General features: G+C 30.1%; 1 protein-coding gene across 1 annotated transcript; it reads right to left on the reverse strand.

The window, feature by feature from the left end:
* Window positions 1-1081: 1081 nt before the first annotated feature.
* Window positions 1082-15355, reverse strand: LOC107442894 (transmembrane protein 145). Its single transcript, XM_016056573.3, has 6 exons — window positions 14672-15355; window positions 11800-11974; window positions 8108-8341; window positions 6240-6377; window positions 2692-2947; window positions 1082-1492 (listed from the first exon to the last, which is right to left on the reverse strand). Exons 1-6 carry the CDS (start codon window positions 15157-15159, stop codon window positions 1326-1328), a joined length of 1458 nt encoding a protein of 485 aa, XP_015912059.1. The 5' UTR covers window positions 15160-15355; the 3' UTR covers window positions 1082-1325.
* Window positions 15356-15400: the final 45 nt, after the last annotated feature.

Genomic DNA, 15400 nt, shown 5'->3' on the forward strand with positions numbered 1-15400 from the left:
ATCAATTAAATTCATAATATCTGAAAATAAAAAACAATTTTACATTTACTTCATTTTAAAGAGTAACTATTATATTAACTATTTTAGTTTCTTTTTTATGAAATTTATATATGTACCACATTATTTCAGAGGCGGTTTGAGTATAATTAATTACATCTAGCTACGGAGTAGTTATTTTTAGGTATTTAGATCAGGGTTGGTATTTCTCATCTCTAAAAAACCTATTTCTCCCAGACAAAGAAACAGGGAAAAACAGGAAGAAACTAAAAATAATCTATACAATTGTTTAGCAATGAATATTATTCCAATAGCTCAAATTAAAACAAATTGAATTTATAGTACTAGAAAATACACCTCTAATTTGTTTTAAATAACAATTTTTATATTATTCATGTAATTTTTGTTATATTATTTAATTCAATCTTTTTTTTTTAAATTTTAAAATGTATGCATTAAATTACTTGGAGAGTCTGTTTCAGCATTCACACTTAACAGAAATTATTACTATTATTTAAACTAAATTGTTATTATAAACTGCTTAAAAAAATTATTAAATTTTAGATTTCTCTTGAAAAGGAGTTTCTTTATTTCTTCCATTTGGGTTGGAAGAAACTTGACATCTCTGGTTTAGAGACCTATTATTTTGCTTCACAAAATATTTTTTTATTAGCATTAAATATCGAAAAATATTTATAATTCATAAAACCTAGGGTAAAAAAAGTTTACATGTTATTCATAATATTGTAATTTAAAATACAAGAAGCAATTTCCTACAGCATTGTGACTAAATTATTATTATGTAAAAAATTATTATTTTTTTTAAAATTCAGTTGTCTTTTCCAAATTTAAGTCAGTATCGCCTGAAGTTACAAAACGTCTTTCGCTGGCACTGTATATAAATATCAACCCTCAGTCTAACCAGCTCTATTCTTAAAATAAAAAATGCATTAAATGAAATATTTAGGATGATTAATAAGTGTAAAAAATTTGTAAGATTGAATGGGTAAAATATATAACAAAAGGATAAACACATGATAAAAACATTGAAATGAAAACCAAACAACCACATTATTAAAATATCTTCAATGATATAAAACACGCAAAATGAGATAAAACCAACAAGAGTTAAATCTATCCAGATTCAAAAGATTAAAAACAATGAAGCACCTTCTATTTGAATACTGTCTCATAACACATTTATATAGATATTTCTAAAAAGGGTTCACATCACAGCAAATAACGAAGATGGACTGATTATTTTAGGAGAGGTATATTTACAGCACATAAAAAAATGAAAATGTTTTTGCGATTGTAGCAAGACTAGTTTAAACTTTTTGCGGCCTCGGCACATTATGCGGAGCTTCATTGAATTCTTCTAATTCTTCACCGGGATCGGATTCAGATGCAAGCTGAAAGTACTGTTCACTTCTGGTAGGGGACAAGAGATGTGACATGATTGCATAAGCAAGAAAGTCAGCACTAGATGTGATACCTGGAAATATACATAAAGTATTTTTATAACAATTTCGGAAATCACAAATTTAAATTTCCAAGCAGGTGCACGTTCAATAACCTTTTTGTGAAAATTCAACAATTATTTTACAATTACAATTATTTTACAATTACAATTATTTTAGAAAGTTAGAAATACAAATCAAGCAACTCCTAAAAACAATAAATTGTAATTAACTGGCACACTGGTCAAAAAAGATTCACCATCTCTGGCTGTCATGCAATACATAACATATTTCCTATCATTTAAGAAATGCTTTTTCCATAAATAAAAATCCTTAACATAACCTGTAATCTTCTTATACCACAACCTTGAATTGAGTGTAGAATAAAATCTACATTTAGAGATTCCCTCTACTTCCGCCTAACACATTTGCATAGAATTCAAAAACCATTATATGGTTGCTAGTTAATGTTTTGATTTCCTTAAAATTCGTTATGATTTCTCCTGCTTTCTTTTCCACCAACACACTTGAATGCGTAATGCTAAGAAAAAGAGCCTTGGCATTAAATTTAATCAATCATTAGCCTATACATGGTTTCCTTAACTTTCCTTGGCCAAAACTATTTCAACTCACACATTACACTTGCATTTTTGATTTCTTGATGAACGGAGGTGCTTTGTGGGGCTTGGCTCTGCAGGCGACCATCCTTGCCATTTCAAAATTTATTATAATTATTACGTATGAATTTTTTTTAATACTTTGGAGCTTCATATGATCACACATAAATTTCAAGAATAAAACATATTTATTTATTATATTCCGATTCTTTATTAAGCAATTTATGATTTTTGCTAAATAATTGCTGGCCTACATCAGACTGGAATAACATATGGACGACTATACCAACCAACATCCCCTTCAATGAATGGTAAATTCATCGAACTTCAACTTAATATAAAAAACATAAAACCTCTTCAACTAATGGAATTAAAACTAACTTGATCTCCTTAACATCTTCAACTTATGGTATACGCTAATCAAACCTCTACAACAAAATATAAATTTCATCTAGCACCAAAACTAAATTTCCTGGACACTGGCCCTATAGTAAATAAGATTTTTTAAAAAATTTATTACATATTTAGCTCATTAATTAGATAACTTTCTAAAAGCTTTTCAACTCCCAATAATGACCCACATTGACTCTCTTAGAAAAGAAAGATTGATAGCTCACCTAAAAGAAGCTTTGCTCTCCATAATGCAGATATCTGAAGAGCAATCAATGCAACAACAGGCAGGTAAACAAACCATACTAAAATTCCAGCACCAAAATGAACATAAAATCTCAACTTCGCTCGATCATTCTCATCCAACATGGTTGAACGTAGCTCGTACAGAAACCAAACCATGATGGCCAGGCGCAAAATTAAGAATATCCAGCCAGGAAAAGTCTGATATTCATCAATATCATCAATCACATCCACTTCAGTCTATAAAAGAGTTTTAAACAATATTTAACATATAAAATATATTTTTCAGGCTAAATAATGAAATACAGCCTAACCCCGCTATAATGAACTTTCACGGGACCGAAATTTTGGTTCACTATAACCAAGACTTCACTATAACAGTTCTGCAAACAATTTTAACAAATGGTTCCAAACTTCCCCTTTTTATTACACATTATTTAAATAAAAGACCAATAACATGAATTACAAAAATGCCTGAAAAATTATACGTAGTAACAAAAAATGTTAACTTTTATTTTTAATTACTCTCCGTCTTGAGTACAAAAAAAAAATTTGTAATCTTTAGCTGATGAGCAATCCTCAACATCAGATATGGAAACACTTCCCTACTCTCTGATATTTTTTCCTGGATTTATGTTATTCCATTTTTTAAGCCTGTCTAACCAGGCATTTGAGCACATTAAAGTAATCTATATTTATTGACTTTGACTTGAATCATTGTCCAGATACTGGAAGATTGTGGCTTCTTTGAATGCTTAACCAATTGAATAATAGTATTCAATAATGAAGCAAATAGACTGTCAGCAGAAACATCTGTTTAGATTTGGTATTGTTCCTTCCCGGTATGCACTCTTTGCAGTTCTGGTGATGACATGGACTCCACGCACCTTCTTCGCTGCTCTGCACTTCGCAAAAATTCTACCACTGAACGCTATTGGGAAGATAGAGACATATTGTGATTAATAGATTTTGTTACAGCATCTTTTGTTTCTGTTCTTATTTTTATTCGATGTTTATGTATGCTGTTACTGTCTATAATCTGTCATTGGAAATTAAAAATAAAAATAATAATAATGAAGCAAATAAGAAAATTGCTGCATTTCATGCTATAAATGGTTTAAAAAATAGGTATGCGTGTTTATTTTGAGGTAGAAATTTCAAAATTGTTACAAGAAAATGAAGAAAATTAATCAGTCGAAGTCATAAAAAAAATTCCTAATATCCAACTTCCTCTCTTTATTGGTTCACTATATCCACAAAAGTAACATTATATGTGTGTAGCAAGGCACAGGAATGAACATTTCGTCCACTATATCTGGGAGTTCACTATAGCAGGGTTTGACTGTATATTCAACATATAACACATAAATGAAGTCTCATTCAGTTTTAAAAGATGGTAAATACGTATAACTATTTAAAATATATCCATATATGCAAACTTCTCTTCTTTTAAAAAGTTTTTCTTGAATATTTGAAGTAGTAGTTAAATTTGAGTGTTACAATTTTATTTCTGATTAAATTAATTTGGCTTATCTAAATAAAACTCAAGCAAATAAGATATGATAATCAAGTAGTGAAGTTTGTAAGTGGTGTCAAAGCAAAATTATACAAATTAAGCCTAATTATTCACTACCACTTAAATATTGTGGANTTAATTACCATTATATAATTATTTTTAAGCAGCCCCTTTACAATAAAAACTGGTGATCAGAAATTACCCCAGAAGTGATCAGGAATTACCGCAAAAATGATCAAGACCAGGGGTAATTCCTGATCACTAAAAATTTAAAATCTCTAAAATTCTAATTATATTTTCAAACAAAAGAAGGAGGCATAGGACTCATCTCATATAGCCTCAAACTTCCAGTAAATATTAAAATTCTATCTTGAATGGTTTTTTCACAAAATAGATGTTTGCATTTTTTGATCAGGAATTACCCCAGGTCACCCTAACATTAAAAAAAAACCTTTTAAAATAACTATTCCAATTAATTAATTCTTGTTAAATTGTTAATATCAAATATGTACATAATTGTACAAAATTATAAAATGAGTAAAAATTGAAAATAAAAACAAATATATTTGAAGATATAAAGATAATTGTATAAAAATGTTTAGAACTGGAAATTTTTAAAAGTAAATTACAAAATTAACTTTTTGGAGGATGGGTTTTTGCTCACTAAACAAAAATTTAAGTTTTGGAAATTATTGATTTATGCATGATAATTATTACCAAAATCTAAAATTCTTATAATAGTGCCATTATAAAAGATATTAAGAACAGATTTATTTTGAACTACAGCTTAAAAAAAACAAAACATTTCGACATAATTCTATTCAGTTTTTATTTCATGACAGTTTGACAACAGAACTATTTTCCTTATGGTTCAATATTTTTTTTTCTCTTCTTAAAATTCCTGATTTTTTTAAGCATACCACTTCTTGAATAAGTTTAATTTAATTACTGATTGTAACTAATACATTGTGAATCAGTATTATGCACAAAAAAGGCAAAAAAATAAAATAACAAGTCTTGCTATAAGAAGCAACAAAATCAAAATATGTTAAATGTTCTAGAATAGAAAAAAAAATTCCTTCAAAATAAATAGAAAATAAAGAAATATTTAAAATATTGTTCTCAGAAAAAAATGAGATTGTCTGGAAATATACCAAACAACATGCTTTACATTAATTATTGTCATTTTTTTTTAAAGTTATAGGATATGCCCTTATTTATTTATTTTGAAAATATTTATTGAGAATATAAAAGTCGTAAAAAATTCTTTGATGTAATTTTTTTCTTACTCTCACATAATTCACTGTGAACCTTCATCATACTTCATCAAGTAGTTTTCTATCACAGCCTCCATACATTTAGCGCTTCAGAAGCACTTTGCACCCACAAACCTTCATTTTGCAAAAAATAGTTATATTTTGCAAAATGAAGTTTTTGAGAAGCATAGTGTGGCTATAAAATGAAAGCCTTTTATTATTAATTTTTAGGTTATAGGATATGCCCTTATTTATTTTCAAAATATTTTATGAGAATAAAAAAGTTGGAAAATTTTTTTGATGCAATTTTTTTCATAGTCTCACATAATTCACTATGAACCTACTTCATCCAATAGCTTTCTAGCAACACAGCTCCATACATTTAATGCTTCAGCAGCACTATGTACCTCAAAATCTTCATTTTGCAAAAAATAGTTAATAAACAAACATTTTCAGTCTAATGTAAGATATAATTTTACCATTAGTACCCTGGCTACATTCCTAAAAGAAAAAATCTTACTTTTTTTTTAATAACATTATTAATTTTCTTTTGTCTTTTAAAATAAAGTAATAAGAAAAGAAGAAGAGAACATTGTTTTTAGTCATAAATATGTAATAAATTTAGGGTAATTATTTCAAGTTTAATAACACCTTAGCTTAACTAATACCTTAATCTTTGCAGTGAAATAATATATCAGAAAGATATGTGTGTATAAGTTACAAAAAATTGCAAGGAAATATAAAACCGTACAGTATTTACCATATTCCAGACATACAGAAGAACACTAACACACGTGTACAGCATCCAAACACAAAAAAGAAAAGGCTTCCATGTTAACTCAGTTCTTGTAATAGCCCATCCCTTAGCTAGGAGAAGCAACAGCAACATAAAGAGACTCTGAAAAAATAAATGAAATAATTTTTATCATTTAAGCTCTCTAAATAATAATAAATTCTATGATGTTTTACAACATAATGATTGAATGAATATTTTCTATGCAACACATTCTAAACATTATATAATAAGGTATGTTTACTTTTCAAAATTTCTTATTAAAAGAATTTCAAACAAGTACATTTAAAGTACTATAATAGAGAATGGCAGATGGAATTATTGTTATAGTGATCTCATTGTTATGGATGGTGTTTTCTACACTAGGGAGTGCTGCAAGCTCTTGACTGCTTATACTTCCGGGTTACTGTTTTTGGTGTGTTTTGCAACCATTTGGCTTACAATGTGATCATTGTGCTTTGAGACTCTCTTAAGTAGCATTTCTTGCATAGATTATTTGTTACCTGATTAATTATTTGTGTTTAAAAGAAGAATTGTTATAAGAATCATCCTTTGAAGACCTGTCACTTAAAGACGTAAGAATTGTCAGTTGAAAAAAGAATCATTATAAAACACTTTTTACTTTGCTAACCAACTTCGAAATTTACCGAACCTAAATGATAATTTGTAAAATAAAGTTAATCTCACTGCTCGAACAATATGCAAACACTTACCTATAGTGGTACACATCTTCCATCAAAAACAAATAGTAATAAACAAGTAAAAACAGCCAAAAAAGTGAGTTCTTTCTAAATCTAGGAACCATAACACCTTTTTTTAACAATACATCTCTAAACAACTAAAACAAATTTTCTCTTTAAAGTCACCTAAATTACTTAATATCAATAATATCTTATGAAATACAGTAGATTTGAGCTCAGAAATTATATAATTTATTTCTTTTTCTCAAAAAAAATTATCTGTTTGAAAATATCGCCTCGCAGAATAAGCTGTAGCCATATACTTTCTAACTGGAAAAAGAGCAGGTGAAGAGCTCGAGATTGTTGGAACATATGTCTAAGGAATAAATGTCTAGTTAACGAGATTTAGCACAAGTAACAAATTTTAAATTTTAGATAAGTGGAATTCCAAGTCTGATTCACATGTCTGATATAATCAGTAAATGGTCTCTAAATTTGAACTATTGCATTTTTCAATTTCTACTAGTATTATCAGTTAGGAAAAAAAAAAGATGCTGGATCAAAAATCTAAATCTTTTGATTTTTATAATCTATTTCTTAAGAATCCACAATTGTTATAAAATATAAAGTTTTGTTCTGAATAGACAAAAAAAAAATCTCGAAAAAAAGTTAAAATTCATGACAGATAAGGATAAAATACTTTTTTCATCAGGAAAACTACAAATCCTGAATTGATTAACGAAATTGTGTTAATTAAAAAGAAAATGTACAGAATTCAAATTAAAGGGATAAAAAAAATATGAAAAAAAAGCATGAATTTTTTTATAAATGAAAGCAGGGTACTTTTCCATTAGCCGGGTGCAAATGTTGCCAATTGTGAACAAAACAGGAGCCAAGTAGCCAAGTGAAGCAAATGACAAAACAGTCAACAGAATAAAAATCGAAAACATTAACTATAAACAAATATTAATACATGCTTTGTTTTGAACGAATTCAGAGAATAGGGCGCATGGCCCCAAACTAACATTCTCTTTATGGTTGTAAGAAATTTGGCAGAATTCAACATTATTTGGCCATTTTTCGCTTGCGCCAGCTAACGGAAAAGCACCAAAAGCAGAAATATCCAATACTGACTATAGAAAATAATGCAATTACCTCAGCTAATAGATGCATCACATCTCCAACAACTTCAAGAACAGCAACCCCTTCACCATCCAGCGCAAACTTAACCATATGAACCACTATGCAGAAAACATAAGATAGCTGTAACACTAATGAGGCAGTATATAACCTGGTTACGTGATGACGCTGATGCACTGCAGCGTACAGTTGGAGAGGGACTAGAATCAAATACAGAGCAAGCAATCCCAAATACATTTCAACTGTTCCCTAAAAAGAGAGGGGGGGAGGGCAATTATGTGTTGGGCAGTTCTAGGTTGACATACAGAACAATAAGACACTGTAAATTCTCATAAAGTTTCTTTTAATGCAGCGTTTCCCAAATGTATGACTTTTGTGTACCCTTTCTAAATTTTTCGTAATGCCGTGTACCACTAATAAAAAAATTGCACAAAAGTTAAAAATCACAACTGGTTGTTGACACCATTAATTATTAACAGCTAACTCTGCAAAAAAATAGCCAATAGAAAAATGCGTAATCGTCAAATTTCAGGGCTAGCTTTGATTTTAAATAAAATTTTCGATTGTTGCAAGATATTTCGCGTAAGAACCCGTACCCCCGCTAAACTGTTCCCGTACCCCTGGGGCCAGTGTTTTCACTACAGCGCGAGAACGCGAGAATCTCGCATATTTTTCTACTATCTCGCATTAAAAAAATTATTACCGCGAGAAATTAGCTCATTCTATAAATCAATTTCAAAATTCACGAATTTCTCGCATTTTGGAAAAAGCTTTGAATTACGCCATTTAGAATAAAATCCGTTTTACTTTTCCTCCTGGATCTTTCATTATTTTCAATATTGCCCCGTTATCTAGCTTCCCTATTTGCGAGTATTGTTCAGAACCTTTTCGAACAACAGAACACAACCCCTCCGAACCACAGAACCCCTTTCAGAACACATTTCTCTGCAACCACCTGTTTACCGTAGGTAAGGTTTCTTCATGTAATAAGTTCAAATTTCTTATGCACTAATGTAAGATGGACGAATACTTTGTAAAGGCAAAATCTTCTATGATGATGTATTATAATTAAAGAAATTATTTTATTTTCAAGAGTTTTTGTGTTTTTTTAGCTCTTAGAAATCTCACTCAACTTTTTGAAATCTCGCCCTGTTTTTGAGAAAGGGTGAGAAATTCTCACCCATTTTTTTCTATGATGAAAACACTGTGGGGGTACGTGTACCACACTTTGGCAAACACTGTTTTAATGCTTGCTTTTTTTATAGAGTAAAACCTCGCTAAAACAATATTTTGAGGACCAAATAAATATATTGTTGTAGAGGGATATATTGTTATATCGAGGGCCTACATACTTTGGGGACACAATAAATACAATTTTGTAATACAAATTAATTAAATACAAAACAATAAATACAATACTTTGGGGACAAAATTTAATGCAATATACGTATTAACTATAAATTTATTTATATGTTATGCAAAAAATTAATTCGCAGAGTGTTAAGTATGGTTAAATATTAAAAACAATTGAATAAATTAAGAAAATAAAATAATAAAAATACCTGAAAACCGTTTTTATTGAAAATAATCTGATATTTTCGTCTGCTTATTCATTTTTTTGGCTGACAAGACTACCAACAAAGTATGTATTGAGTCCAAAGCACGAAAATGATTTTAGTTCGTGAATGGCGCTCCCCCCACCCTCTACAGAAAAAATTCTCTTTCAGGTGTTAACGTGATGCTTGTGGTCATTTGTGACTCATGATCAGCTTTTAATATGAAGGAAATAAAATCAGATAGGAATGTTACATCTGTGACTTCTTAAAGAGATAAGGGAGGCAATTCTAAGAATTAAAGTTCTTGGGGTGGTCCGAAGTGAGTCTTCTCTTGTCAGAAAAGATGGAAAAAATGGCAAAAGAAGATAAAATAAGATTTTTTACATTGTTTGGAAACCAATACTAAATGGAGAAAATAATGTTATAATTTTGAAAAAAAAAAAAATTAGAGGAATTTATTGCTTTAGACAATATAGTAATAATGAGAGAAGCATGACATTAATTCATATGCAAGTTTGTCGGGACCACAAGCATTATTGTAATAAAGGGAGTTATTGTTGTATTGGATATCGTAGTAATGAAAGTTCACTGTATATATATATATAAATATGGACTAACATATTTCTTTATATTTGGTAGAAAGATATTTTAGACATGCCTAGGTACTAGGCTAACTGAAAAATCTTTATAATTTGTTGCCGACATCTTACAATGTACTAGACTTTTTTTAATTTGCCTGATGTTTTTTTAGGTTTATTACAATTAGGTAGTCCAAATGCGTCTAGACTAATTATGAAATCAGATTGAATTTACTCAAGCTTATTGCTATAAATATTTAATTATACTTTTAGCTATTGCAAACAGAGAAATAAATGTTATATATTTTCTAATTTCCCAAAAAGTGTGTGGACTCACTGCAATAAGCCAAAAAAATGTCAAGTTGATTAGAAAATAGTGATGACAAATCCTATTGGCCTGATACATAGAAAGTTGTTAAACAATTCATTTATTCTATCACAGATACCTTTAATAAAACTTTTATTGATAAAAACTAAGAACTGAAAAATATAAGCAAGAAGAAAATTCTCCAATAGAATAGAAGAAACTTCTATAGAAGGCTAAGACTCACCCTGGGAAGATTGAAACATCACTTAATTTATTTGCCTGCAAAATATGTGGGGAAATTTAAAGTTGGCGTTATAATACGGTTAGCAGTTATGATGACAAGCAAATTATTAAGAAAAAATCTAGATTTTCTATTAGCTTGTCTTTTGATAATGCTTGTAAAAATTATAAATTATGGCACAGTCAACTTGCCATTATTTGTTTGAAGAATTTGCAAGTTAATTAAGGTGACAACTTATTGCGATTAAAACAATATTTTCACCATCTATTAGGATTAATAACAAACGGAATAACAATCCTATTTTCAAAATAACATTAAGTCAACGTAAATGTCAACTGGAAAAGCTTGATTTAACTTCAAAAAAATAAAATTAAATAAATAAAATGAAAATATAACAATATACCTACAAAAAGAAATATTCCAATATAAAAAAAATAAAAGTTGTGATCGCCTCACTACGATCACTGGTTACCCATTGGTTAAATGCTTTTTCCTTCTGGCTGGACTCAATTAAATGCCACAACATTTCAAATAATGGGTTGCAAAAACTGTCTCAATTGATGTTTGTCATTGGATTGGTTTTCAAATCCTGCCTATGTACATGTTTCAAGACGGCACAAATAACTTTTATTTCTTTAGCATTCATATTTATATTGAAATCACTGCCAAGTCAGTAATTATACATTAATAATAAAAAGAATATAAAAATGCTTTAAATTGTTATTATGTAAACACATTAAAAATGTCTGCTAGTGAAAATAAAAATAAAAACAGCAGCGGTCGCCATAGCAACGCATGCAATGACGATGTATGCGCACTGTTTACAATTACTCTTAAACACAGTTGAAAAGTGTGTGCATGCCATCATATCCAAACCAAGACTCATTTTGCCAATGAATAAAATACATGTTTAGAAACATTTTATAGTTTTCTTTTTACCTAATGTGACATTTTTAGCAATCAATTTAGTATTATTTTTTTGATTGCTTGAATAGAAATAATTCAGTTAACAGAGATGAACTTACTTGTTGATCAAAGGACAGTTGAAATTCAAAAGGATTCCTATGTGTAGCGTAAGGATTTCCATTTGCCAGCCATATATCATAGTCCATAACTATGTTTTCTTTCGAAGACTCTTTCCAAGTACAGTTATTATCAGACCCATATCTATAACAAGCTACAAGGCTAATGTACCAAAATCTGAGAAGGAAAAAAAAAGTTTAGTCTATAAAAATTTATCTCCTTATTGTTTATACAGAGCCTGTCAAAGGCAGTGGAAGTTTATTTTAGGTTTCCTTCTTCAATGAACTTTTTTCAAACAAAATATCAGTGCAATGTAAAAACCATCAGTTTTATGTTAGCTTCTTAATTAACCTGTAGTATGAACACAAAAAATCTATATTTCGTATATCCATGACCTTCTATTGCAGAATTCAACAAATTTTTGCAATTATGATGAACAAATTTGGCCAATCAAAAATCTGAATTTTTTCATATCGCAAAATGAGATATGTTCACAAAAATACACTCTTCTGATTGGCTTAAGTGAGCCATTGTAATTGCGTAAAATTAGCTAATGTCAGTAAAGATATGAATTTTTTGCGGCTAGATGATAAAGTTAACAATCAGAAAACTGCATGCGGCATGATGGACATAGAATTTTCAGAAAATCAATAAAATGGACAGAACGATATTTCGACTGACCACTGGAAGGGAGGACTTCATAGCTATTTTAAGTACTAGTCAATTTTCTTGTTATATATATATAATGAGGTGAAAAATTTAAATACCTCCATGAAGTTCAATTTTTCATTACTGAACTGGTGAAGTAGAGGGAGGCCCCCAAAGAAATTTCTGACCCCGGGCCACAATTACGCTAAGTCGGGCCCTGTGTTTATATAATTGAAAAACCTTTCTCTAAATGCTTCTTCAAACTCAGTGTACATGCCAAGAAAAAATAAATAAAATACAAAATGATTTTGAGGTCTACAAATTTGTGCATATCAAAATGGCTAAAAGATTAGTTCTTTATGACATTTTTGCGAAAAAGCATGTTATGAATGAAATAAATATTTAACAAACAAGCAAGTTTTCCTTTTTGTCCTATACTAGGAGATCAGAATTAACATGTTACTAAAAATTAATTTAAAGTAGGCAATAATTTTTTGTAGTTAGCTGTGTAATGCACTAAATTTTTAAAAGAAGTAGTAGAGCGAGTAAAGCGAACTTGATTGCAAAAATTAAAGAGGAATAATTCTGCTAACAACTATATTAGAAATCTTCTCTAATACACTATATAATAGGCTACTTCCTCTTGTGGTGTTGGTGTTCCTCATCAATGTGGATTCCGAAGAGGAAAATCCACCATTGTTCAAATCTATACATTAAGCAAATATCAGAGAAAAACTATAGTTTGTCTAAAGTAAGAACTCCCCTAGACATTCGCCTGGATCTGTGGTGGTGACTATGGTAACGAGGCATAACTATTTCAAGTAGGGGTCACTGTTAACCCCTTAACTGCCGAGTAAAATTTACGTGATTCACTCCCCAATGCCGCCATTTTTCGATCAAGGGCGCTTTGTTATGCGGTGTTTTGGTGGGGGGAAAAGATTTACGCCTTGCAATTTAAAAACAGTTTACTTTCATAAGAGAAGAAAAAGAAAATACCAAACTTAAATTAAAGAATAAAAATACAATATAAAAGATGTTAAAATTTAGCTGTTGTATGATAAATCCTGAAACATGGTTGGACACATAAGCCAACATCACATTCATTGCACTGATAGCGGGATTCACGAAGAATTTTTTTCACTTTCCGACATATTCATTCAAAAAATAAAAAGCACCAAATACGCACAGGAAACAAAAGCAAAAGAAGAATAAACCTGACCTTACTCAAATAGAAACATATTAGCAATGAATAATGATGTCACCCTCTTCCATTCCCCCCTCTGAAACTTGAATATGATATCATATCAATCGCTAACACTTTCAAGGTAATTTTACTGCATTACAAAGTCGGGGTGTAGCTCCATATATAGCAGAGCAATACAAAGCATCGTACTTCGGGAAAGTGTATATATACGCCTGCAGCAATTAAGGGGTTAAGGACAGGTCTTTACTCGGGTCATCAAAAGAAAAGGTATCTTTTTCTTCAGTCTATTATGTTAGCCCTAGAGTGAAGAGAAACTACCTTCCAGAAAATATGTTATGCTTGTTTCCATAGCAGCAGACAGCCTCAGACTTTGTGGCAGGGGGAGTTCTCACCATAGACAAACTATAAAGAATATAATGTTGATGCATATAATCTTTTTGTAGAATTAGATTTAAAGGCAGCATAGATAAGTGAAAAAAGCTATGTGAAGCAATGGCAGAATTTAAAAGGGGGGTATTTCCGTATCGTGATCTGTGATGCCAATGACAATCACGAAGGTGCCAAATAAAGTGAAGGAGATTTCTGTACTGTGATCTGTGGTAGAATAATTGCCAAGTCTTGGCTACGGATCTGCGAGAAACTAAAAAAACATCACAGATATAACTCCTAGCCACCACTAGGAAACATCTACATGTTTTTTTTTTTAACTTGCAAGTTTAAAATCTATTTGGCACCTTGGTGATTGTAGTTGGCAAGACAGATACAAACAAACACCACAAAACAAACAGCAAAACTAGCTTTCTGGGACCTTTTTTACTGATTGATGTCTTGGGCAAGGTGAGCCCCTATCCTGTCTGCTTTTTAACATTGCATTAGAAAAAGTCATCTAAGAGGCAGAGCACTTAACAATTAATGGCTAATAATAATTACTATAAATAATAGCACATAATACCTTAGATAATAAATGATCTTTACATCCTAACTTTGTGTTTATATTAGAAAAAGATTTAAGAAAAAAATACCTAGCCTGTTTTTTATCTAGGACAGCATAAGTAAATTGATGACCGTTAACCACTCGCTGAGGTGCATCTTCATCTTCACACAATTCATTCCTAGGACAGGGAACACTTCTCAAGAGATCGTCAGTGCCATTCTCTTTACAATTTTTATCAAATGCGACAGTATCGATTTTTTTAAACATTGCGTTGCAAACACCATCAGGATCAGATTTGTATAAAGATCTATCCTTATAATATTCGAGAAAAAACTGTCTATCTACAACAACAAAAGTAGCTTTATGTCTTTCATCAATTGCATAAGTGGGCGCAGTTATATTGCCATAAATAAAACCTAAAGTGTTTAAATGATCATGATATATAGTTTTCTGAAATCCAAACTTTGTTAAAAACTTGAAAAATTCATTTGTGTTGAATTGTCCAGTCAAATGCAGAGTATTAATGCAATAAATGCAACTTAAAAAATAAAGACTCGAACAAAGTTTAATCAGCATTATTTTTTTTAAGCCGGTAGAAAGGAAAGAATTAACAGTTAGACAGATTTAACAGTCTATCATAAACAAAAACAATGGAAGATTATGAATAACATGTCGAAGTAAGATCAAAATAAAATTTCATAAACAGTTGAATATTATTTGACATTTATCTGACAGTTCTGGACTCAAACGAGCAGAAATGTTTTGCAATCATAAATATTTGGCAGTTACAGTTACTTTTTTTTAAAAAATTAGATTT

The sequence above is a fragment of the Parasteatoda tepidariorum genome, chromosome 9 (genome assembly GCF_043381705.1).
Source record: "Parasteatoda tepidariorum isolate YZ-2023 chromosome 9, CAS_Ptep_4.0, whole genome shotgun sequence".
Classification (NCBI taxonomy): Eukaryota; Metazoa; Arthropoda; class Arachnida; order Araneae; family Theridiidae; genus Parasteatoda; species Parasteatoda tepidariorum.